Genomic DNA, 27,076 nt, shown 5'->3' on the forward strand with positions numbered 1-27,076 from the left:
CATTTCTGTATTTCTGTTCTTTAAAAGAAAATTTTAAATACTAAATTTTTGATGGATATCTGAGTTTATATTTTCCAGACATATATTTGAAATATTAATGTTTAAAATTATAATAAATCGAGCTAATATCCAAGTTTCATATACAAAAATAGCTATGTTTCAATTGGGTTAGGTACAGCTATGTTTCAATTGGATTAAGTCGACTTTAAATGAGATGAATTATATAAGATTTTTTAATTTGGAATCTTCGAAATAAATAATGTAAACTGCGCTAATAGTTAGTGACATTTTGACAGCTTACTGGGTAGCTGTATGCCAATTTAGAACTTCTGTTATATGTCCACTAATTTATACAAAGGAAAAAAATTCTGAGGATAATTCTATTAGCCAGTAAGCCATGTAAAATTCTGACAGCCCATGTTTTGCAATTATATAAATGCGCTCAAAAACTGGATATTGTCAAATTAACTATGATGCAACCACCACTAAACTAAAGTGTAATTTCCATGTAAAATGCATCATGCATAACACACATTGTAGATTGGAGGTTAAACGGACTAATTCATTGTTCTGGGCCGTTTACTAAACTGTCTGTAATTGTTTTGGATGCGATTTTTAAAGAGAAAATCAACATTTCCATCACTGTTTCTCCGTCCAGTGATCTGCAAAACTGAACCATCGATAATCAAGTGTTGCAAAACTCTTGCTATATTCGTTGTATCATCAATTCCAAGATGGTGATTTCCGACTAGTGGCATCTGAAGCAGCTTCATCATTGGGACCATACCCGTGGCCTGAATCCAGAAACCATATGCATTAAAAAGATTGAAATAGAGGAACAGAACACAAGTTTTAAAGCTTGATACGCATTTCAGTAAGCCGTATTTCATTGCTATCAATATAAAAATCCGCTGCCCTCCTTTTTTTAACACTTCTTTTCCCTTCTCTTATACTTCTTTTCCCTCCAATTCAAATATATGAGTATAAGACATCAGCATAAGGCATGTTGTTAGAGTTGATATATGTATGTAGTGTCGTAAATCACTAGGACATCAAATTTTATTATATTTAGAAGGCATCTACTAGGACACTATTGGACTTGCTCTAGTAAAGCGTATAAATGACAGAGATAAAGATATTTCCATATTTGATCTATGAACAACCAAACATACTGATCCGGCTTACCTTTTTCTTATAAAAGTTTAAGTAGACGTCTTTCAGATTGATCCATTCCATAAAATATGGAGGAAGCTGCATCCCTGCTACTTTGTATTGCTCTGGGATTTTGGTTTTTATGTCCCAATTGCCACTAGTACAGATAACAAAAGTATATCAATGCTTGCACTAGTGCCCATAAAGTCTACTTATCACATTCAATAAATTAATTAATAAAACTGTGGCAATGTTAGTTTACATATTTATTTTGTAACATTATCAATTATAAGTAAGATCACTAAATAACAGTTAGAGGTAAGCTGAAGATATGTGGAACTGCAATATGTCCCTAATTTATTTCACGAAGGAGTAAAGACAAATTAAGGAAAATTAAACATGGACAAGACAGGAAAAACAAACACGATGCCTTTTTCAATAAAGAAAAAGATTAAGGAAACTAATTGTTAAATGTTTTTTCCATGAAAGAGCAATAACTTGAGAGAACAGTTATTCCTTTATACCTAAAAAAATTCTACATTTCCACAATAATTTGCCTTTCTCATTCATGTCCACTAAGAACTCAGAACTCATAATTTCTTGGCTTCTACCTATATAAAGTCTTACAAAAAAGTTGATCCATTTTATTTTTCAGTACTTAATACGCGAGACTTTTTCTATGTTTTAAACATAAAAACACAGTGTTGATACCATATCTACATCGTGCTTAGTTTGCCTCCACTAAAGTTAAAACACCCATATGTACAAGATTATACAATATACAAAGAGAATAGATCTCGTTTGCATATGTTCCAATGTGTCAAGGTTCAAAACCATTCCAAATATATTTCCAATGGAAGGAAAATAAATTCAATATTGCAGTCATTGAATCTTAGATTTTATCTCACCAAGTTATGAATGCGCCTTTGTTAAGATGTCCTCCAGACTTATTTGCCCACACCTGATGAGTTGACAGCCAATCTTCGAATTGTTGTATAACTTTCTTGAATGGAATAGCTGTCTCATGCCAGACCCTAACATACAGCAGATATATTATTGCTTGGCACATGTAAAAACAGATAAGAACAGAAATAAGCAATCAACTCAGTGAGATCATATACAATTTACCTGAGCTGCACCAGATTTTGCAGATAACAAATCATATCAATAATATTTTTTTCAAATTTAGACTTTTGAGTTGGTGGGGGGTGGGTGGGGGTTGTAATATCGAGTATAACTGATGTGACTTCAGCCAGAAGCCCAGAACATTATAATGGGGTGAAGGGAATAGTAATGTAGGGAATAATGCATTTCTAATGTAGACATGCATATACAACAAACACGTAAAACTGGAACTTCACCAATTACTCCGGAATGGCAATATGAATACGTGGAATTGGTGTAAACACTGACCAATATACATTGGGATATTTTGTATGAAATTGAAGTAGATATCAAGACTCCAACAGCTTGCATGTCTTATAAATGAAACTTTGTACACTTGCTTTGTTTGGCTGTTTTATCTATCTTCAAGACTGTAAGTTGTAACTTGCTAGCCGAAAAATGAATAGTATTGAGCAATCTTCTTAACAATGGGGTTATCAGTGTCATCTACCACATGTACAGCATAAGTTGAAAAACTTGTATACTTAATACTACACTTCAGCACTTGAGATTCGAGTTATAGACGCTTCATCAGCTTGCACATTGCATAAATGCCGAGCATGTATATCAGACGAAGCTAGTAAAACATGTAAATTAATTACAGAGGAGCAGCACCTGAGCAAATATAAAGAAAATTGAATTATACCTGCTCATTCCAAATTGTCCATAGTGCTGTTCAACATACTCTTTTTTGCGTTCCTCGCCCATTTCTATGTCTGTGGGTCTCACAAATCTGTGTGCAGATAATTAGTGACTGATAAGTAATTTTTTTTTTATGACGATCAAACCTAGTAAAAACTAGGAACATGAAAAATGGTAAAAAAGGTAGATAAAAACAATGCTAGTACTACATAATTTCGCCCAACATTTAAAGTAACTCCCCTAGGGGGATAAAATTTCACCATAATCTGTTGTTTGGTTTATGAAATTTTCTTTTTCCCTACTCTGATTATTGACTAGATACTTTACTATACAACTTCCAGTAACGTCTGTAACCATCCATCAGTCGATCTGCTATTGTTTATTATAACAAGTTTGATACTTCTATAATAAAGGTGATCATATAAAAATATAAATCCAAGTAGTTGAACATATATATCAGGGTAAAATGGGACAAAATATCAACAAAAGATAAACAAACACTACCTATGGAAAAAATCAACATGCTTCAGAGTTTTAGCATCAATCATGAGAACGGGAAATTCAAGAATTGAAACTGATCCTTCCAAATCAAGGACAAGAAAAAAGTCAAACTGCTGAGGCTGTACATTCTTCAAATCAAAACTCTCTGTGTCAAGATCCGGAAAACCATGACTGTACGCCTTCAAGTGGTTTTTATCTTTCATCTGTTTGATAACAGAGAGCTCATTATAAAAAAATAAAATCTCCACATATGTTCTTGGTTGGCACAATCATAAATTACAAAATATCAGCACTACCATTGCAACCAATTTCAGCTAACTAACCCTCACTACCCACGTTACTTCTCACACGCAATCATATCCCATCCAGTGGCATAACTGTAAGGGGTAAACTAGGCTCAAGTCCAGGAGAAAACAATCAAGCATTCAAGCTGGTCTGTGAAATTTTCAGATATTTTATAATTTCCAGCTAACTTAGTTAATACTCCCCATTGTTATCAAGTCGACGACTAGTCGTCGACTAGTCAACGACTAGTCGACAAGTCGTTTTATAGAAAAAGTCAAGCAACAACTTATTAAGTCCGGCGACTTATTTTCATTTTTCAACATATCAGTGTCTCCCTAATCTTTGTATCATTTCAACTTCACATTATTATTTCCTTCCTGTCACTACTTTTTGGCTTCAGGCTATGTAATATTTGTATCATTTTCAACATATAAGTATATCCCTAATCTTTGTATCATTTCAACTTCACATTATTGTTTCTTTCCCATCACTACTTTATGACTTCAATTTATTTGTTAACTAACAATCTGCTACGTCGTATACATCTCCCTGTTGCTTATTATCTTTTACTTTTGATTCAAACTATAAACTGATGTGTGTTCAACTATATTTTATATATTAAATCTAGTAAAAATATGTATAAGAATGACTTGTCGACTTTTTACGACTAGTCGGGCGACTTGTCGACTAGTCGATTCCAAGGTATCCGGGCGCCGAGGCTCGACTTGGCGCCATAATAAGCTTGATACTCCCTCCCTTTTGTTTTATAAATCGTTTTCACTTTTGGCGCACATATGCAATTTGTTATTGGTCATATTTGGAAGTTAGAACTTGATAAAGAATATTAGAGGTTTGAGTGTTTGACTAGTTAGCGGACTCAAAGGACTCAATAAGCTATTGGAACAGTTTCTTCAATTTGCCAAAAAATTTCATTTGAGTCAAAACAACTAATTCAATCAACTAGTCGAAACAGCTAATTCAATCCACTAACAACTAACCGCCATTACTGAACATGGCCTTATTTTTAATTTTCTTAAAAATATTTGCACCAAAATTCAAAACGACTTATTAAATAAGGAAATTCCAGATGGTACATCCATAAAATTGGCTTTTCTCAATGGTACCATCGCATTTTTGACTTCTACTAGTGGTACCCTCGTACTTTTAATTTACTCTCTATGGCACCCTCGTGTACTTTTGATCTACTCTCTATTGATTTCAGACTGTAAAATAAATTGTATATTTGAAATCCTTGCGAAAACTTACATAAAATAGACCCTTAAATCATGTAAAACAGAGTCAAAATGAGTGATTTACGGGTCTATTTTATGTAACTTTTCGCAAGGATTTCAAATATACAATTTGTTTTACAGTTTGAAATCAATAGAGAGTAAATTAAAAGTACACGAATGTACGAATGTACCATAGAGAGTAAATTAAAAGTACAAGGGTACCACTAGTAGAAGTCAAAAATGCGATAGTACCATTGAGAAAGTCAATTCTACGAGGGTACCATCAAGAATTTCCCTATTAAATAAAACGGAGGGAGTAATCTTATTAGCCCCGGTTATATTTACAGCCTGGTGCCATCGTAAAATTCATTACAATATACGTTATAAGCCCAGGATAACCTAGTGAATAGGATAAGTATCATTATTCTGAATCTCTCGAAATTCTGGTGCAACTATTCAAATAATTTCTACAGATAACAATAACATATAGAATGATGAATAAAAACAAGCGAGGCAGAAAAATAAAAATATGTCAATATAAACCTTGTTGCAGCGGCCTTGGGTGAAGTACAAACACACACTCTTGGATTGAGTAGTTTTCTCCATTGTTGTGACTTGAGGATCACAAGCAAAAAGAACTAGGCTAGGCCCTAGGGCTACTAATGTTTTGAATTTGGAATCGGTCTGTTTCTGGCCACTATAAGGCCTGTTTGGTTTTAATAGATTCGATTTTTGCGAGAACCGAAAATATAAAAACATACGGTACACGAGTACAAGTCTATTTTTAAAAATAAAAAATATTTAAAATAATTATTGATAGCGAACATACTTTGGAATAAAACTACTTCGTAATTATTGACCATATGCAAATTTGTTAGCCAGTTCATTACTAAGGGAAAATAAAATTTAAACAATATTTCAAAAAATGTTTATATCATTGAAGTTTCTTTGGCTAAATGCAATTTCTGCTTGATCCCAGATTTTCGGACTTCGTACTTATGTTGGAGGGTCGTAAAAATCGGGAATCATGATAATATGAGTGCTGATTAGAGATTAATCACTCGTATTGATCAGAAAGATTAATTTGACAAAAATAGATAATTTATCATATTAATTTAATTTATTATTTTAAAAAAATTATAACGATTAATTAAATTTTAAAAATAAAATCAGAGAAAATTTTCACGGAGAAATTGGGGACATGACAACAAATCGTAAACTTGTTAGTCTGACTAATTTAAATCTGACAGCCTAATTCAGATTCGGAATACAGACAGGAGTGAATCTGACAACCAAATTAATGTGTAATGGCTGTTGCATTATCATTCATCACTTGCTTTCTAACTAATCAGAGGATTTGAAGTAAAAATTGTTGCTGGAGTTTGGACCATTAAACGAGTTATCAATTTCGGAATACAGACGGGATTGAAATCCTAGTCCTGTATATAGAAAACTCTTAAAAATACAAATAACTTGAAGCTGGTTCAGAGTTTTATTCAGGAACTGAGTTTCTACAGACAATGGAACAAGAAACTAATACAAAGCATTTGTAACAATGCACTCTGATCAGGTCACCACGAAAACGCCATTTTAACTGGTTTGTTACTCAGTAAGGAACTTTCAATCTTTGCGGTTCAGGACCTGCTACCATATCTTCCCACAGTAAATCCGAGAGCGCCATTGTTAGCTCGCCAACAGTTCCTGCACATAGAATGTTACATTAGCCTTCCACTACACTACCTAGCTGAAGTTATTCAAAAAAACACTAAAGATCAATACTCGTTACATGTTGCTTTAAGTCCAATCGAGTAGCATGTGTTAGTGTCAGTCAGCTTACAGATTTGTAAATTTGAGGTTCTAATTTCAGGTTGATATAACTCTATTGATTTCTATTAGGGTATAAAGAGTCAGTTACCATCTCCAATTGGTTTGTCGTCCCATGCGATGATCGGCAGTACAGGAAGAGTGCTTCCTACATACATCATTTCAGCTGCTCCTTTAGCTTCCTCCAGAGTGAGATTAGCCGTTTTTACACTTTTCAGGCGTCCTTGTTCGACCAACTTTGGTGCTAGTTCAAGAAGCCTGAGTGCAGTGCAGCCACTGAGAATCTTGTCGAAGAAAGGCAGGATAAGCTCCTTATCATGGGTTATAAAAGCTACATTCACGTTCGGACCCTCTGCAATGTAACCTTCATCATCTATCCATATGGATGCAAAGGCCCCCTTCTCTTCTGCTTCCAGTTTTGAGAGTACATTTGGGAGGTAGTTCACATTCTTACTTGTTGCAAACATAGGTGACTTTATGGGAATGGTTGATGTTATTGCTTTCACGCCTTCTTTGCACTGGGAAAAGTTCTCGTCAATTACTACAGCATAGAAGGCAGATGTTGGGCATCCTCCAGGTGTCAGTAAGAAGTCCCCAGGTCCAGCTGTTAACCAGTATCTTAGAGTTCCTTTCTTGCACTGTGATGCTGCAGCAAGCTGAATGAGGATGCTTCTCAGAGTTGATCGAGGATAAGGAGATTTGATCTTAGCTTTTGCTGCTGATCTGAGGATACGATCCAGGTGGACATCCAGCTCATAGAGGTGCCTGCACAATGTGATGCACCCAATTGGCAATTAATCATACTAAGTGGAAGACAGATGCAGTTCTGGACCACGACTCTGATGCCAAGCTGAGCAATGGACATGATGGGCATGTACATATCAGGGAAGGTTCCTCCAAAGATTCATCATTTACAAATAATTTCTTCGAGCTACCACTCCATATTTCCTCACGTTTTTGCAGAATGTAATAATCTAATTATATTTTAGTAAAGGTAGAAGCATAAACTTTTTCTAGACTAACGAGTCAGGACTCAGGAGGGCCATGACATATAAAGTTATTATCGATCAGTAGCAGGGAACAATCTTGAAAGTTTTACTACAATATAAATGAACTCGTATTCTTCAGTAGTAAGAAAAAATATATTATCTGTTTTGCAGATAATTTGCGTATGATTATGCTTACCCGTCAAGAATGATAGCTGTATCAAAGACACCATGGCCTCTATGAACCATATGATCATCTATTGGGATGACCATCATGGCAGGATCAAGAATAATTCCTCCATAGACGCTAGAATACATAGCTGGATATGGCTTCTTAACTGAATCCCATTTCTGTTGCAGCTTTTCAAGCAACTAGATAATGCATTTGAAAAACGAAATGTTAATGTTAAGTAACAGAGCAGAATGTGTTACAGTAAGCAATGTTGCATTACGCACACACAATTTTCCAAGAAAACATAAGCATGGGGTATGGAGTAGGAATAGTAGTTTTAATTACCACAATTGCAGAAACATTATGATCACAATTAGAACTAAGAAACTTTAAAAAATGATAGCAATACGCACAGTCCCCTGTACCTTCAGTCCTCTTAAGCAACATTGAGAAGAAATTAATATCAAAATTACATGTCTTGAAAGGAAAATTATTTTTTGTATCTCAATCATATGTGCATATATATTGTTTACACCAATATGTTGTTACTTATGATTACATTCCCCTTTTCCTTCTGAAGAGTCGCTTGCTAGGGACGAACTTCCCTTCATTGATAATCAGCCAGTTTTTTGTATGCAAGTTCGAACATATAAATTATTTAGACTATCCAGACCTAAATCGTGGGATAAACTTTAACTACAATACCATTGTAACTCTATTAAATCGGTCTTTGAAATTATTTTAAATTTACATCCATGTCTACAAGTTCTGGAAATTTATGATGTACCCTTGTCCGTTCCTCCACATGATTTTGCTGAAAATCTGATATCGTACTTAGGTTTATTACCATGCCGAATAATGATCTGTGCTACCCTAATTCACTAGGTTCCAGGTTCTGAAAAATCCATACAAATTCTAATATGACAGAAGTGCCAACAACACATTAGGCATAGTGTGATTAGTGTGGTAATGCTTTCTCCTTAGTGTTGCAAGGAGAGCGATGGGTCGAACTAGGCCATCTAAACACAATCCCTTATTCCAAATTCATTTTACAGTTACCTTTGTATTCAAACAGCAATCTATAAAACATGGAAATAAAATCTAGCATATGATCTGACAATCCAAATTTCATCTCCACACAAACTCGATAATAAATTTATCAAGAACCAAGCAAGCCTAAATAGATGAAGATAAATCATATATACCTCTGAGGCTGATGAGAAAACATGAACTTTGAGGTCTTCATCATTCTTGATCTCTGCAGCAACCAGTGCACAAAAAAAATTATCAAACAGATGACCAACAAGTAAAAATTTAGTCTATACATAATTTGGTCAAAAATGTAATTTCGACACCCAAACATGTAACACGCCAGACCGTCTCAGACCCGACACGTGACATGTTAGTCTCTGCATAATTCTTGGACCCTTTTTAAGGAAATACATGAAGGAAAGAGAAGTTACCTGAATTCTGAGCCATAGAGCAAACCAGGTATGAGCAAAGTGTAAAAACACAGTGAGATGTATTGGTGTTGAGGATTGAAGGAAGCAGTGGAGATTTTTATAGGGGAAGATTCAATGAATGAGACAAAAGCAGTTCTGTAATGAAATATTAATCAATGGGCTTCATAATTGAAAGAATCTGAATCCAAATAAGGTTGTTGCCAAGCTTTTTTTCTTTAACTAGTTTTGTTGCCAAGTTTTCAATGTAGTCACAGGACAAAAGTAGCAGGTGACAGATTATGCAAGTACAAGTGTATAATCCACTGGCGTTGTGCTTGGTTTGATTGGTGGGAGTTGCTGGAAAGCAAAAACTATGTCCATAGTGTAACATCCTATATCGAATATATAAAAAAATATTTAAATTTAGCAAAAAAATATTAAAAATATTTAAACTTGTTATAAACAAGTAAATAATGATAAAAGTTATTCTGACTCGATATTTATTTGTGTTAAATGTTTTCGTGACAGTAGATGAGCCGAAAGCCTAGCTAGCCAAAATCAGAATAAAAATGAGAGCAGTGGGGACTGAGAAAGACCATAATCAACACTTAAAAATGAACATTGTCCTTATCTTCAACTAGAATACAAGAAATGAGACAAACTGATTACCAAAGAGAATGAGCTTTTGCCCCGACTTTACCGTGACAAGAATATCCCGATTAATATATAAATTTGTGGCCACGTACGATGTACCAACTACCGTCATAGATATCTTGGTCGATTCATTGAAATTTGAATTCTTTCAAAATGGTGGTCCTGTCTTATCACCGAGAATATGAAAGTTCAGATGAATCCGTATTAATTGATTAATAGCTTATGATGGGCATTTTAATAACTAGCCCGTCTAGCTCAGTTGGTAGAGCGCAAGGCTCTTAACCTTGTGGTCGTGGGTTCGAGCCCCACGGTGGGCGTTTTTGCCTTCCTGTGTTTACTAATCTCAGTTGATTACTTCAGTTAACTGTACTTTTTATTTTGTTTATTTTTAACAACATAAACATCACAATTCTTCTATGTTGCAGGTACCAATTAACAAACTCGGGAGTAATTAATACGTTCAAGTTCCAACATTCCGATTTCATTAATCAGTTAAAAAAAATACTAGAACACATGAAATAGCCATCAATACTGAAACGGTGGATCTTTGATTCGAATCACAACCAAAACAAAAGCTTTGAAAAGCTACAGGTACAAAGAAGAGTCTTTCACTAAATAACACATTTCAAGAAGAAAACAAGTCTCGCAAGGTTTACAAATAATAGATGTCCAGACACATTTTTACTTCAGCGATTCAGCTATAGCTCAGGCCCAATCCTCGTCCATATCCCACTCGTACCCGTCAACACCGTCGGCTGCTTTAAAAATACTACGATAAACATCTTTTTTAGTAAATTCTAGACATGCATTATTAACATCTTTCACCAGTTGAAAATGCTCATCCATTCCTTTGGAACCAGAACACTGGAAATCTTTAATACCAGAAGAAAGCCTCAGGATCTGTTCATCATCCTCGGCAAACCCCATGCAGTTTCGGACATGGAGACGCTCAAGTTGTTTGCAGCTCTGCATGATTAGTAAAAGATCTTCCCTGTCAAGTGTGGCCTGGTCCATGATCAAAACCTTGAGTTTCGGAACATGGGACACAATGGCTGCGGCTGCTTCGCCTCCTACGAAGCAGTTTCTCAAATCCAGCAAAGCAAATTTAGGCAAATGAATGGGAATAAGCTCGAGAATATCTTTAACAAAATATGCATTTCCCAGCATTAAGCCTTCCAAGTTCTTAAATTTCATAATTAGGCTTGGAATAATGTCTCGGTGCTCCACGCTTACACGTGATGACAGCACCAACATCTTCAAATTAGGCAATCTACAACAAAAATATAAGCATTCATGCATCACACAAACATGCAAATAATATAAATCCAAAAATCACAAAAATGACGTTAGATTCTCACTCCTCAGAAACATATAGGAGCGCTTCTCTATCACAAGAGTATGGTAGTGCAAGAACTGTGGCACGTCGTTGGCTCCGATTCACAACAAATTTGATCAGTTCAGTCTGCGAACTCGGAGTCCTAAGCATCGGAGGAAAAAATATCTTTTCCCAACATAAAGGATTGCGAACTGCCCGGTACCATGATTTGCATACAAGTGGAACAGCTTGAACCCTTGTTTGTAGTTCCACCCTCCCCAGGATGTTTACCAAACAATCCGCGTCCATTTCCTCCCATTTTCTTTCTGCCATCTTCTATGAACATGCAAAGTAAAACAAACAAGTTGTGAAAGATAAAAAATAGAAATGACTAATTACAATCAGTGATGAGGTCTATTATGCTGTTGAATTTTTTTATTGTAAGTTGCGGAAAATGCATTAGATGATGATGGACTCATGGACTAACCTCAAAACAACTTGATGCAGATTTAAGCAACTTGGTATGTGACTTTAAGAGTTAATATTGATTTATATAGCCATGTGAAGGTAGATAGATAGGTGGACTTGGACAGTTGGGCTTCACATTTTCGAAGCTCAACTTTAATGACAGTTTCTTATTTTCAAAGCTTGGACTGGCGACTGGACTTCCTACGCATTTTCCACAATACAAACAGACATTTGTTGCTGGAGCACTAATATTTTTTTTTTTGCTAAATACTAATATTTAGTTATATAATACATAAATATCAATTCAAATTCGAATAATTAATTAATTTGTTAGTTTTAAAATATATTATAATATATAGTAACTAATTATAAATTATACTTAATCCTAATTGGGGATTCCGACAAACTCGGGAATCAATAGAAAACTAATATAACGGAAATTCCATGTTAGGACTCAGGAGAAAAATATATATAATTATATCTAAATTTAAGTAATATAATTGTATATATGACATCTGAAAAATTTGCACTTGAGTTCAAAGTGTAGAAATCGAATGGAAATGTTCAGTTAATTTATGAAAATTTATCAAAAAAAATTTTAGATAATTTGGGGATTTTTGTATAGAGTGTAATCTGTAAATGGATAATTTTTTTTGTAAAAACTTAATCAAATTTTTTTAGAACGATAAATGGAATTTATATATTATTCAAAATATTCTTTATTAATTAATAACAATTCCATTGTAGCACGGATACGCTAAAATGCTGGCATAATTTTATTTTTGATGGATAATCGATGTATTAAGGGCACTGTGTTAGGCAACTTGATATATTCTCATACAATAGTTATCAAAACCTGAACATCACCACAATTTTTCTATGTTGCAGGTACTGATCTAGACGAAAAAACAGATTGTGGAATTAAAGTATCGACAATAATCAACTTCAGGTACGTGACAACATTTCAGTTTTATTAATAAGTTGGACAAAATTTCTATTCTCAACAATTCAAATATTACTTAAGATATCAAATTTTTTACTTGTCTTGTAGAAAACGAAACACTTGAAATAAGCATCAATACTGAAATGGAGATTCTTTGAATAGCTCACGGCCAATCAACATCTATATCAGGAATTCCTGCTGGTGCTTCACCATCTAGGGAGCAGTAGTTGCTCAAATCCAGTGAAGCAAACTTAGGCAAATGAATGGGAATAGGCTCAAGAATTTCTGTAATAAAAATTGAAGACCCCAGCTTTAAGCCTTCCAGATTCTTCCATTTTATGATGAGGCTTGGAATAAGGCCGTCTCCGTGCTCCTCGCATACACTTGATGACAGCGCCAACGTCCTCAATTCAGGCAATCTACAACAAAATATAAGCTATTCATGCATCATACAAACAAATAATGTAAATCCAAAAATCATATAAGATTCTCACTCCTCAGAAACATATACGAGCGCTTCTCTATCACAAGAATCTGGCAGTGAGAGAATTGTGGCACGTCTTTGGCTTCGATTCACAACAAATTTCATCAGTTCAATCTGCGATGTCTGCCTAGGGATGAATGGAGGAAATATAAGGTGTTCCCAACATGAGGGATTGAGAAGTGCCTTGTACCATGCTTTGCACACAAGGGGAACAGCTTGGACCTTTGTTTGTAGCTCAACCCTCCCAAAGTTGGCTTCAGAGTTTCGAAGCTCAACTTTAATGACAGTTCATGTTTTAAAACCTTGGACTTCCAACTCATTTTCCAATATAAACATACACTCGTTGCTGCAATCTTGGGGTCGCTGGGTGGGAGATACTCCCGGTCCCATTTTTAACTGGACTTTTTAACATGTATATATATTAGGGTGTAAAAAACAATATTTATTTTAAATAAAAAAAATTCAATTCTTATATATTTATCCTTAATAAATTTTTAATTGATATAAATTTTATTAAAAATAATTATGTTTAGACGTGATTTTTTTAACACATTAAAATACGTCTAAAAAAATAGAAACAGTAAAATGGGACGGAGGTGGTACTTTAAATAATAAATAAATATTAATTCGTAACTAATAAATTAATTAGTTTCAAAATATTTTTATAATATATATTAAAAACTCAAACTATTTAATTTATAAACAACTCTACGTAGATGCTATCATATTTTAGAATTCAAATAGAGTTCATATTCAACTATTAACCAGTTTCATATTAACTCAAAATTTAATTCAGTCGCTACATTTCACAAAGACTGCAATAAAAACGAAAAATATTGTGACAACATTGAAGATAATGATTTCACTGACAAAAATTGTATCATTGTAAAATAATATCATATCAGAACATCTATCAGAGAATAATTAATAAATGTATATCATGACATGAATTAAAGAAAATTTTCTAATAAAAATCAAAATTGAAAATAGTATCAAATCTTAAATCGTAGAAAATTTTATATTGAAACGGTGCTTTGAATATCGTGACAATTTATACAAAAGAGAATGAGAAATTAATGAATAAAAATAGAAGAAAATAAATATTATATTGAATAAATAAATATAAGATATCTCTTAAATTTTCAGACAACCATTTCACGTGGTGTTTATATTTAAAGTTGAGAACTTGATTGCAGAGCTCATTAATATGATTCTATTTTAGATCTGCATTGTAAAGTCGAAATTCTTGTGACAAGTACTACGGTTCTAAGTAAAAAAAAGAAAAGAATATAGATCGCAAAGTTAACTTATCGGCACTAATAATAACATTAGAATCATTTTAACAAAAGATGGTACACGAATTGAATCATAGTTGTGGAATGTTTCGCGGTATATTTATACCACCGAGGCTCGGGTATTCAAATATTACTTTTGAAAAACGTTTCACAAAATAACCATTCTCGGAACGATTACAATAGTTATAATAATTATCCGAACAGATTTTTAGTTCAACGATTTAACAATACCTCAGAGCCTATCCTCGTCCTGATCCGTCTCATACTCATCGTCACTGTCGCTTGCATCAACATCTATATCAGTCATTAATAGAACTTCAGCCATAGCAACACTAAGAAGTTTAATCTGTTCATAAAGCTCATCATCTATTGCTTTGGAACCATCACACTGAAAATATTTGATACCAGAAGAAAGCCTCAAGATATCTTCATCATCCTCCTCAAACCCAATGCAGCTTCGGACATCGAGAATCTCAAGTTGTTTGCAGCCCTGCATGATTAGTATAACATATTCCTTCTTAACTATGGACTGGGTCATGCTCAAATGCTTGAGTTTCGGAACATGTGACACAATGGCTGCGGCTGCTTCGCCACTTACGGAGCAGTTTCTCAAATCCAGTGAAGCAAACTTAAGGCAAATGGATGGGAATAGGCTCAAGAATTTGATCAACAAATGTTAAATCTCCCAGCTTTAAGCCTTCCAAATTCTTCCATTTTATGAGGAGGCTTGGGATAATGTCTCTGTGCTCAGCGCATACACGTGGTGACAGCGCCAACAACTTCAAACGAGGCAATCTACAACAAGATTATAAGTATTGATGCATCACACGAAATTCACGAACAAGTGATATAAAACTAGCAAACACAAAAATCAAAGAGAAGTGCTAGGTGCAAAGCAATTGACATGGAGTGTTTTAATTGGGATGTTTGATGTGAATACAGAGGCTCATTCCAATTAAAACCAACCGGATGTCATTATATGTACAAAATTTTGTAGACAATTATGTGCAACATTCATTTTTCAAATGCAAATTAGATGCTCACTCCTCAGAGACATATAGGAGCGCTTCTCTGTCACAAGAGTATGGTAGTGCAAGAATTGTGGCACGTCTTTGGCTCCGATTCACAACAAATTTGATGAGTTCAGTCTGCGAACTCGGAGTCCTGAGCATCGGAGGAAAGATAATGTTTTCCCAGCATAACGGATTGCGAACTGCCTGGTACCATGAACTTGAACCCTTGTTTCAAGTTCCACCCTCCCCAAGATGTTTACCAAACAATCTTCATCCATTTCCTCCCATTTTCTTTCTTCCATCTTCTAATTGATTGACATGCAAAATGCAAAGTAAAACAGAACAAGTTATGACAGATAAATAGAAATAGATAAGTTTCAGTAAACTAATTATAATCATTGATGAGATCTATTATGCTCTTCAATTTCTTTATAAATTATCTACAACTATACACAATAGGTTGGTGAATATGCATTAGATGATGGACATGTAAAAGATGGACTAACCTCAAAACAACTTGGTATGTGACTTTAAGAGTTGATATTGATCTATATGGCAAAGTGAAGGTAGATGGCTAGTCGGGCTTCACATTTTCGAAGCTCGATATTAATGACAGTTTCATATTTTCAAAGCTTGGACTTCCTCTGCATTTTCCAATACAAGCATACACTTATTGCTACATCTTCTGGGAGGTTTTGGACTGGGCAGGACAGGAGATGCTTAGTATCTGTATATAATAGTAAAAAAAACAATTATATAATGAAAATTCTATCTTAAAAAAATATATATAAATTTATATTTGTTTACATAATGATCCGAGACCGGGTGGATCTAGATATATTTTGGATTCTAAAATTGAAAAAAAGGATTGATCTCACCAATACTAAAATGAAACAACAATGATTATTTTTAAGACAAAATTAAAAAAATTATTATATAATCATCTATCCAAATTTAATATGATTTATTATCTGTTTTGTTGATAATAATGACTAGACTCATAGGTGATCTAAAAGACTTAATGAATATCATTTTTATTATTATTAAAATTTGTATCTAAATTTAAGCAAATAAATTATATATATTTTTACTTACTATTTTTAATTTTTTTTCTCAATTAAATTAAAATATATAGTTTATATTTTTATTCATAAATAATAATAATAATAATTGAAAGTATGTCTTTAAACATTTTAAATTACGTGTAAAAAGTCAAAATGACAATTAAAAAGGAGTATACTTCATGCTCTCTCCGTTTTCAAATATATGTCGCTTTGACTTTTTAGCACACAATTCTAAGTGTTTTGACCGCTTAGTTAAAATGGTTATTTTTAAAAAAAAATTCTAAATTAAAATATTAATTATATATTTTTATTCAAAAAAAAAAATTAAAAATAATGATTTTAGCTATGCGGTCAAAATATCTCAAAATGTGTGCCAAATAATCAAACGACTTATATTTTAAAACAGAAGGAGTAAAATATAATTCTATTTTTGTCTTTACATTGTAAAGTCCAAATTTTTGACATGAACTGTTTTTTTATTTTGAACAAGTACCACTGATTTAAGTAAAACAAAAAAAATAGATCGCAAAGTTAACCTTTTTAAAAAAAAAAAAAAAAGATCGCAAAGTTAACTTATCCGCAGTAATTATAACATTAGATTTCAGAAGTTAAAAGTATTTTTTTTTTTTTTTTGAGAATAGAAGTTAAAAGTATTTAACAACATTCCAATTTGATTAATCATAGTTGTGGATGTTTCACGTATATTAATACCACAGAGGCTCGTTTATTCAAATATTACTTGATAAATCAAATTTTTTATTGTCATAGAGAAACCGAAGACATGACATAGGCTCCGGTCAGATTCTTGAATAGTTGAATTGAATTACAACCACAACGGAAGCTTAAAAAGGTGTTTCCCAAAATAACCATTTTCGGAACGATTACAATAGTTACAATAATAATCCGAACACATTTTCAGTTCAACGAATTAGCAATACCTCAGAGCCAACCCTCCTGGAGTCCTGGTCCCACTCATTTCTTTGGAACCATCACTCATAAAATGTTTGATACCAGAAGAAAGCCTGAGGATATCTTCATCACCCTCGTCAAACCCACTGCAGTTTCGGACATGGAGATGGTCAAGTTGTTTGCAGCCCTGCATGATTAGTAAAAGATCTTCCTTGTTAACTATGGACTCGTTCATGATCAAACGCTTGAGTTTCGGAAAATGTGACACAATGGCTGCTGCTGCTTCGCCACCTACCGAGCAGTTTCTCAAATCCAGTAAAGCAATGGGAATAGGCTCAAGAATATCATTAATAAAAATTGGATTTCCCAGCTTTAAGGCTTCCAAATTCTTCCATTTTATGATGAGGCTTGGGATGACGTGGTGACAGCACCAACATCTTCAAACCAGGCAATCTACAACAATAATATAAGCAATATTCATGCATCACACATACAACCAGGTAACGTAAAACTAGCAGACACAAAAATCAAATTAGATGCTCACTCCTCAGAAACATATAGGAGCTCTTCTCTATTACAAGAATACGGTAGTACAAGAATTGTGGCACGTCTTTGGCTTCGATTCACAACAAATTTCATCAGTTCAGTCTGCGAAGTCAGCCTAGGGATCATTTGAGGAAAAATAAGGTGTTCCCAACATGAGGGATTGAGAAGTGCCTTGTACCATGTTTTGCATACAAGCGGAACAGCTTGAAGCCTTGTTTGTAGTTCCAGCCTCCCAAAAATGTTTACCAAACAATCTACGTTCATATCTTCCCATTTTCTTTCTTCCATCTTCTATCAACATGCAAAGAAAAAACAAACAACTTATGACAGATAAACAATAGAGATAAGTGGATAACTAATTATGACAAAAACTGATGAGATCTATAATGGTCTTGAAAATTTTTATAAACTATCACAACTGTTGATAATAAGTTGCTAAATATGCATTAGATCATGGACATTTAGAAGATGGACTAACCTCAGAACAACTTATGTCTTCCTCAACTTAGCATGTGACTTTAGGAGTTGATATTGATTCATGAATACAGCAAAGGGAAGGTAGATGGATAGGCGGGCTTGAACAATTGGGCTTCACATTTTCGAAGCTCAACTTTAATGACAGTTTCATATTTTCAAAGCTTGGACTTCCTAAGCATTTTCCAATACAAACATACACTGGTGGCTGCAATCTTCTAGGAGGTTATGGATTGGGCCGGAGATGGGCTGAAAGACCAATTTGGGTCGGACAAAACATTACTCCTTCTAGTCTCAATTTATAATATAAGTCTCTTTGTTTTTCAAAAGTTAAATTGACTCCTATTTAACCAATTATTAAAAAGTATTTACTTAGTATCAAAATAAACTAGATTTTCTTTTCGATGATATTTTTTAGAGTTTGTTTTTTAATTATATAACATATAAAATTTTTGATCAAAGTGTGGCCAAATGTCAAAAAGGACAATATATTGAGACGGATGTAGTAGTGATAAGAAAACATTTGGGCTTTACATTTTTCTGGTGCGACTATTAGACCGTGAATTTTTGTTGACTCAAAGCACAAAAAGCTTTTCCAATTAATTGTTAGTGTGCTAGAAACTCTTTTAACAAAGACACCCGTTAATAAGAAAACTTTTTCACCTGACAAATTCTCGCGAGAAAAAACTCTCCTTAACGCTGTCTTAACAAATATTTTTCGAAAATGCAAACTTATATACCTTATAAGTATATGTTCCAATACTATTCGCATCAGTCAAAATCGAACCGGGTCCCGGAACAACAGAAAATAAACCCACCACTTGGGCCGTCTTAACAAATATTAAATATATTCAACTATTATCTTCTCTTTTTTTATTTAAATTCATATTCAAGTTTTAATTGGTTTTTTATTTGAAATTAATACTAGCTAAGTTATGTTGAATAATTAATGTTATTTATATATTAATTAATAAAATAATATATTATATATATATATATATATATATATATACCCTATATATATATATTAGGGGGCCTGTAACCAATCAAAATAGTAACCAGGTAACTTTTAATCTCAACCATCAGATTATTTGACCCACTTGCCTGTGTTGCGTATAGTACTGGATCATATGAACATGCCAATTATACTTTTGATACCTGCTTTTCACACGTGCACACATAACTGTTATCACTTGCTTTTCATATTTTATTGTGATCTTTTTTATGTTTATATTGTATAAATAGTTATGTATTATATATATATTTTATTTTGTAAATATGTTATGTAAAGTGAGTATCTTAACATATAAAATTTTAATAAAATTAAAGTAAATATACATGTCTTTAGTTAGTTTGTTAGAAATCATAATAAATTTATATAGAACTTACTTATACAATACAGAACATACAGAACATAATCTTATAATAAATTACAGCACATATATGTTTATTATTTTAATTACAGAATATACTTAAAGTACAGAACATAATACTGAACATTATATAAATTATAAAAATACGGAACATGTGTAAATACAGAACATAATTTTTTAATAAAATTACAGTAAAAATATATATGTTTGTTTATTAGTAAAAATGTTATATTATATATAATTTGGTTATAAAAATACACAACATGCACAATTAAGGAACCTAATCTTTTTATTTTAATCACAGAACATACTTAAAGTACAAAACATAATACAGAACATTATATAAATTATAAAAATACGGAACATGTGTAAATACAGAACATAATCTTTTAATAAAATTACAGTGAAAATATATATGTTTGTTTATTAGTTAAAATATTATATTATATATAATTTGGTTATAAAAATACAGAACATGCACAATTAAGGGATCTTATCTTTTAATAAAATTATAGTAACTTTATATGTTTATTTTAATTAAAAAAACATAAGAATTTAATTATAAATTATTAACATACATAATAATTTTACAAAAGATAAAACAAGAGAATAAAAATAATATAATGTATAAAAAATAAAATTTTAAAATTATCTCATACACAAAACAATAATTACAAAATTGTATTCATAAACATAATATAAAAAAATTTTATAAACAAGCACAGTGTCTTGCCCCATGTTGTGTTCAGTTATCGTACGTGGCTGTCATAAAGAAAGAATAGGGTATACAGTACCATCCACATCGATGATCGTAGGGTTGAGCGTGAGTTACTAAGTTACCCGTATAAAATGAGTTACTCGTTGAAACACACCCTATATATTAGTGTAGTAATAATATATTACTAAAATATGAAAAATAATCTAACAATTTTGCATGATACACGAACTAATCTAGTAAAATATTCATAAATTTGATAACTTCTAATTTACTATATTCTTTAAAATAATGTTTTCATCCTGTTGACTTGTTCAAAAAAAATGTTTTAAAATTAATAACTTTACACTATCAAAAAAATTGAAATTTGTAAAATACGAGTTTATTTTGTCCATTTGTAAAGTCGAAATCTACTTTAAAACTCGTCTGTAACCTTCTTAATTTGTTGAATGTAAAAGTTCAATTGGTTGAGTGCGACTAGATTAAAAAATAATAATAATAAGGCCAAATAGTGGGTTGGAAGGGGGTTTGCAAGAAGTTGTCTTGTTTGTGTTACTGTGTGATGTTATGGTGGCCTTGGGGGCAGTTCGTGACTTCACATTGTGACAACGGGCGATCCTCGAATAACAAAATCATTATCGATGATTGTGTTTTCTTGTTTCTATTATGACATGAAACTACTGTTGTTAAACTACCAAAACCTGATTTACCCTCTGTTGCTGAAATGTCAACCCCTCCTCGATCTCTAAACCAACGTCAATCAGAATTCAGAATCAGTAGAGCAACAACTTCTGAACCGGTGCCTTCTCCGCCGGTTCACCCCACATCCTAGATTCCCAGGCGTCTGAAACCTCAGTCCCTTCGAGAGTTCGAGGCCGTTTGAATTTTCGAATTTTATAGAGTCCCAGAATATTAGTTATCGTCGATAAGTTTTTGTATTTACTAGTATTATCTCAAAATCTGTTATAACATGTACTTAAAAAATATAAAATTAAAAAGCAGACATATTTTCGAATTTATTTTCAAATGAACGGTTATAATTATAAATGAGATTTTGATACGAGTTAAAAATAGTTGATTTTCAAGTGATATTGCAACACCAGTTTTAAATGATTGAATTCAGGATCATATCTCATGTGGTTGCGTCATATTTTAAAAAAATAATTTTCTATTTGAGTGTTTTTGAAAGGTGGAACAGAAAAATTAATTATTAAAAGTCCATTATTAGTTAAGATTTGTAGAAGTTGGGTAACAATACGAGAGAGATATATTTTGTTTCATACTCCCTCCATCCCTTAATACTTTTTCTATTTGTTTTAGTACACATTTTTGCTCGTTAATATCTTTAGTTTCGCATTAATATTAAATATAAAAATTTCACCGTATTAAAGTACTCGTGAATACGAATCCAACAAGATCACTCACGATTCTTACAAATTTAACATAAATTAATAATTTGTCCCATGTTATGAACAAATAGGTAAAGAAAAAAACACAAAGGAGTATTATATAATTTTTTAAGACGGACCGGGCGGTTTAAAGAGGCGGGGACTAGCTCAACGGAAAAACGCCAAAAATAGAGCGAGATCGGAGGAGATGTCATGCTTTGTTTAGTAACAACTGTTACGCGAAGGCTTGACAAGAAGAGACAGAAGAAGAGTGGCAGTAAAATCATAATTTCTTTTTATTTAATTTTAGCAAAAAACAGACGATAAATAATGGAGGAGGGCGGACCTTACCTAGCATGCAGATTGACGAGATGATTTGATATAAAGCCTGTGCCTCACTCCCCCATGGACAACCTAGCTACTAGGATTCAGCTTCTTAGCTTACCCTCTTTTATTTAATTAATTATTATTATTATTATTATTATAATACTTTCTCATATCTCATGAATACATACATGCATCAAAATCTGAGCATGACGCGTCAAAATCTGAATGCATCAACCTCACTTTGCAAACAGTGATGGATGGATGGACAGACGTTGATGCGATTGAGTGAAGTGATGCATGCATGCATGTAACTAGTCTCTTCATCATTTCGTTCTTTGATTTTAGTCTCACAGATTACAATATTACATGTGTATGTTTGTAAGCCGTAATCCAATTTGCAAAGAAGCTACCATGGTGTTTGCCTGGTTTTATGAAGTTTAAATTAATTATTTTTAATTTTATAGTGTAATAAATTGTCAGTTTGAATTTAAGATGAGTTAGAAATTACATCCTCTGTCCTCCTTATTTTTTTACACTATTTTTTGACACGTTTTTCCACTCTCATTTAAAATATAGTTTTTTTTTCTCCAAATAAAAGTTTGATGTTCAAACTTTTATTCAAAAAGAGAAATTTTTAAAAAAAGAAATGCATATTATGGGAGCCTCAAAATGCGTGCAAACAGTTAACGTAAACAACCACGAGGGCGGAGGGAGTACTTACTCAGAAATTTTTAGGGATTTATTTTTCTAATCAATTTATTTTTATTTTATAATTTTTTGGTTGAATTAATTTTACCACTAAAACAAATAACTATTACTTTATTATTTCTTAATAAATCATAGTTATGTATAATATGAAATTATTCAAACAAATACTCCCTCCGTCCCACAATACATGTCCCTTTGATTTTTTTTTCACGTAATTTGAGGTGCAAATAAAACATATGTTCATATATTATTTTTCAAATTTTCTTATTCTGAATAAAAATATGGATGTTACACTTTTATTCAAAAAAAAAAAATTTGGAAAATAATATATAGAAATATGTTTTATTTGCACATCAAATTACCTGCAAAAAGTCAAAGCGATATGTATTTTCGGACGGAGGGGGTAATTTAAACAGAAGAGCACTTATTATATTAAACCCGCTCTGGAACTGGTTTTGCAAATGTATTTATCTCAATTTTGTTTTGTACTTTTGTAATCTGAAAACCAACAAACCAATTCAACAACTCCTACCAGCTTTTCTTTCTTTACCTCACTTTTAAGCTAAGCTGGTTTGACATAACATTGCTTGGCATTGCTCATGTTTAACCTTATGTTTTTGTACTGTAATCACCACTACCCAGCACAACCACAATACCATATGTTGCAACATACATTTTGTACATGTTAGTATAATTATTTACCTCTGTGGATGGGAAAAATGAAATGATGCACATGCAACAAGTAGACAGATGATTTTGTTTTATATATACACAAAAAGTTACAGAAGAATAGTAATGAAACTGGAGTAGTGCAGCATGAAGCTTTACAAAATTAAAATTAGGGTATACATAATGAGACTTTCAGGATGGATGCAGATACAGGTGAAGTTTCCATATGAAAACTTGTAGTTTTGCTAACTATATACATGAATATATGCAATAGTTGGATGAATCCTTTAAAGTTTTTGGACAGGTTGCCACTTGGAAGGGAGTGAATGTAATAATATTCTATTACCTTTTTACCCATTTTTGCTACTTTAGTGGAGCTGGGAGTATAAAAGTCAGCAGAATCATATCTGCCTCTGAAACCATTTCCCTTTATGGCTTTTAGTAATTATTTTACATATACATACACATTTCTCTCATTTCTCACTCCCATGCAATAATTCTCTCTGAACTATTTGAATAATTAAGTTCATACCTCTTACAAATTAATATATATAATAATGCATATGTGATAAATCTTGAAATTAGCGAGAATCGAACTCAAAATCGGAGACGGTAAGATGTTAGCAATAATTAATGTGTTTAAAGGGTAATGCATGAAGGGGTTTAAAGAAGACAGGAAAAAGAGAACAAAAACGAAGATGCAGCAGGTAATGATAAGTGAATCAAACAGTACAATAGATAGAAAAATGGATTTACTCTGTCTCTGTCAAGGATTATACACATACACTATGAATTGTAAAATGCAGAGGTACTGTGCTGCTGACAAATGAGATATGGTACAGCTTTATTGATCCATGGTGAAAGTAGCCAATAATAACATCTCTTGAGCCCAGGCCCAAAGAAATCCCACCGAGTAAATAGATAAAACCACTCACTTTCTGTCTCTCCTTTTGATTTTCTTCACTGACAGAGAGGAGAATACCTGCACTCTTATTCACGCACGCACGCATACTCCAAACAGAACCACCCCGGCCCCACACTCTCTCATTAATACACATCCTACTCACACATTAATCTTTAGCTCTGTGCCTCTATAATCATAAGGCTGCTCCTTGAGAGTGATCAGATTTCATCACAATATCGATTATTTTATTTTTATATTTTAGGGTCTTGTGATATTATAATTCCCAAGAGTTGTATATATTGTCTATCAACAAGGCCTTTGGAGTAGTTTTTTGTGCTTTCACTTTGTGTCTTGTGAGTGAGTGAGTTTGGGGTGTACTTGCTATCATGGAGATGTTTTACCATCACTTTGACAACAATGAAGCGAATTTACCACCTGGGTTTCGGTTTCACCCTACTGATGAGGAACTCATCACCTACTATCTGCTCAAGAAGGTTCTTGATCATACTTTCACTGGCCGTGCCATTGCTCAAGTTGATCTCAACAAATGTGAACCCTGGGAGCTCCCTGGTAACCTAAACTCAACTTCACTTGTATTACTCATCACATATGTTCGTTTGTTACAATTTATTTACCAATCTCTCTCCGTCTCTCTCTCCCTCTCTCCAATCTCTCTCTCCCTCCCTCTCTCCATCTCTCCAATCTATCTCTCTCTCTCCCTCCCTCTCTCCATCTCTCCAATCTCTCTCTCTCTCCCTCCCTCTCTCCATCTCTCCAATCTCTCTCTCTCCCCCTCCCTCTCTCCATCTCTTTCTCTTTGCAGACAAAGCTAAGATGGGGGAAAAGGAGTGGTACTTCTACAGCCTGCGGGACAGGAAATACCCAACAGGGCTGAGGACAAACAGAGCCACAGAAGCCGGCTACTGGAAGGCCACTGGGAAAGACAGGGAGATTTACAGCTCCAAGACCTCCTCACTTGTGGGCATGAAGAAAACCCTGGTTTTCTACAGAGGCAGAGCTCCCAAAGGAGAAAAAAGCAACTGGGTCATGCATGAATATCGCCTCGAAGGCAAATTCGCCTACCACTATCTCTCCCGAACCTCCAAGGTACGTCCATCCACAATTAATTCTACATGCATAATAATTTTATAACATCTCGTTCCATAATAAATGCAAATTTATTTTATTTTATTTTCTTGTAACATTTTTTTTTTTTAGGATGAGTGGGTGATCTCTCGAGTATTTCAAAAGACTATTCCGGGGGCAACATTTCCTGGTGGGAAGAAAAGGCTGAATACAACCAGCACCAACTACCCGGAGCTGAGTTCTTCTTCGTCGGTGTCTCTGCCGCCGCTTCTCGACACGCTACCGTACAATGCCACCGCCACGTCAGACCTCGACAGCTGCTCCTTCGACGGCAGTGCAAGCACGGCTGCAACTAAAGAGCACGTGCCCTGTTTCTCCACTTCAGCTTCACCCAGCTGCTTCAACAAGTACAGCTCTATGTTCCACTCTGTCTCCCCGGCGGCGGCGATGGTGGACCCCGCCGCCGCCATGCCGCCGTCCTCGTTGGCCGCCTTTCAGAGCAACGTGGGTGTGTCGGCGTTTCCTAGTTTGAGGTCATTGCAGGAGAACATGCAATTGCCGTTCTTTTTCTCTCCGGTTGCCCCTTCGCCGGTTTTTGGCGGCGGAGAGGTTGGGAACTGGCCGGCGCCGGACACCCAGAAGAGTGGAGCCACAGAGCTGGATTGCATTTGGAGCTTTTAAAACAAACGTTTTATGTATTAAGATGCCTATTAGCTTATGCTAAACTAAGCTTAACTATGATCAAATAGCCTATACGTTGATCAATGTAGTAGTTTACTCGTTGCTAATCATCCAGTTTAAGTTTAATGTGTGGCTTTATGTGCTTGTTATGTCATGTTTAAAATGTAATCTTTGACTATGTAGAATGTAGTAGCACCTAGGCCCTAGCATCCTGTAGCATGTAAACCTTTAACATAAATATATTATATTCCGGCTCTCTCTCATGTTTTGTGATTTTTCAATTTTTGATATATATCAATTAGTTAAAAAAATTTAATGTGTTTTTTATTAAATATTCATTTAAATAGATTTATTAATGGATTAAAATACATGTCAAGATCCAAATGATATGGGTGAATGAGCCAATGAGGGAATACTAACTAATTACATGTGTTGCTGGTCTTTTCGAAGGGAAGAAAAACTATGTGATATATTATTGGCCATTGTTACATTTAAAAACAACTATTTTGTCAGTTTTGTTATACTTTTAAGCAAGTCGATTGAGAGTAATTAACTGCCCTTTGTTTTTTTAATCGCGCCACTGAGAGTAGAAAAGGACTAATAAAAAATGGAGCATAAACTAATGAAGCATGTATTTGGTGTGTTCTGGAGAAACAATAA

The 27,076-nt window shown here is 33.6% G+C and overlaps 5 protein-coding genes and 1 non-coding gene across 7 annotated transcripts; 2 read left to right on the forward strand and 4 right to left on the reverse strand.

The window, feature by feature from the left end:
* Positions 1-398: 398 nt before the first annotated feature.
* Positions 399-5,694, reverse strand: LOC108218074 (uncharacterized exonuclease domain-containing protein At3g15140). Its single transcript, XM_017390997.2, has 6 exons — positions 5,520-5,694; positions 3,463-3,662; positions 2,963-3,049; positions 2,061-2,186; positions 1,186-1,309; positions 399-794 (listed from the first exon to the last, which is right to left on the reverse strand). The coding sequence occupies exons 1-6, from the start codon at positions 5,580-5,582 to the stop codon at positions 558-560; spliced, it is 837 nt and encodes a 278-aa protein (XP_017246486.1). The 5' UTR covers positions 5,583-5,694; the 3' UTR covers positions 399-557.
* Positions 5,695-6,439: 745 nt separating this feature from the next.
* Positions 6,440-9,713, reverse strand: LOC108215991 (D-amino-acid transaminase, chloroplastic). The gene is made up of 5 exons (XM_017388636.2): positions 9,422-9,713; positions 9,164-9,216; positions 7,986-8,158; positions 6,892-7,565; positions 6,440-6,677 (listed from the first exon to the last, which is right to left on the reverse strand). Exons 1-5 carry the CDS (start codon positions 9,435-9,437, stop codon positions 6,583-6,585), a joined length of 1,011 nt encoding a protein of 336 aa, XP_017244125.1. The 5' UTR covers positions 9,438-9,713; the 3' UTR covers positions 6,440-6,582.
* Positions 9,714-10,298: 585 nt separating this feature from the next.
* On the forward strand, positions 10,299-10,371 carry TRNAK-CUU (transfer RNA lysine (anticodon CUU)). The gene has a single exon. It is a non-coding gene; the product is annotated as a tRNA-Lys (tRNA).
* A 388-nt stretch (positions 10,372-10,759) lies between these two features.
* On the reverse strand, positions 10,760-11,702 carry LOC108217490 (F-box protein FBW2). The gene is made up of 2 exons (XM_017390319.1): positions 11,413-11,702; positions 10,760-11,324 (listed from the first exon to the last, which is right to left on the reverse strand). Exons 1-2 carry the CDS (start codon positions 11,700-11,702, stop codon positions 10,760-10,762), a joined length of 855 nt encoding a protein of 284 aa, XP_017245808.1.
* Positions 11,703-15,188: 3,486 nt separating this feature from the next.
* Positions 15,189-18,379, reverse strand: LOC108217492 (F-box protein FBW2). The gene is made up of 3 exons (XM_017390320.1): positions 18,090-18,379; positions 17,575-17,982; positions 15,189-15,354 (listed from the first exon to the last, which is right to left on the reverse strand). Exons 1-3 carry the CDS (start codon positions 18,377-18,379, stop codon positions 15,189-15,191), a joined length of 864 nt encoding a protein of 287 aa, XP_017245809.1.
* A 6,445-nt stretch (positions 18,380-24,824) lies between these two features.
* Positions 24,825-26,673, forward strand: LOC108217772 (protein CUP-SHAPED COTYLEDON 2). Of its 2 annotated transcripts, XM_017390657.2 has the most exons (3): positions 24,825-25,219; positions 25,473-25,756; positions 25,868-26,673. In XM_017390657.2, exons 1-3 carry the CDS (start codon positions 25,036-25,038, stop codon positions 26,414-26,416), a joined length of 1,017 nt encoding a protein of 338 aa, XP_017246146.1. In that variant the 5' UTR covers positions 24,825-25,035; the 3' UTR covers positions 26,417-26,673. The 2 variants fall into 2 exon arrangements, with proteins under 2 accessions (XP_017246146.1, XP_063947203.1); XM_064091133.1 differs by lacking the exon at positions 24,825-25,219 and having other exon boundaries at positions 25,226-25,756; positions 25,868-26,542.
* The last annotated feature ends 403 nt before the right edge of the window (positions 26,674-27,076 follow it).

The sequence above is a fragment of the Daucus carota genome, chromosome 4 (genome assembly GCF_001625215.2).
Source record: "Daucus carota subsp. sativus chromosome 4, DH1 v3.0, whole genome shotgun sequence".
Taxonomy (NCBI): domain Eukaryota; kingdom Viridiplantae; phylum Streptophyta; class Magnoliopsida; order Apiales; family Apiaceae; genus Daucus; species Daucus carota.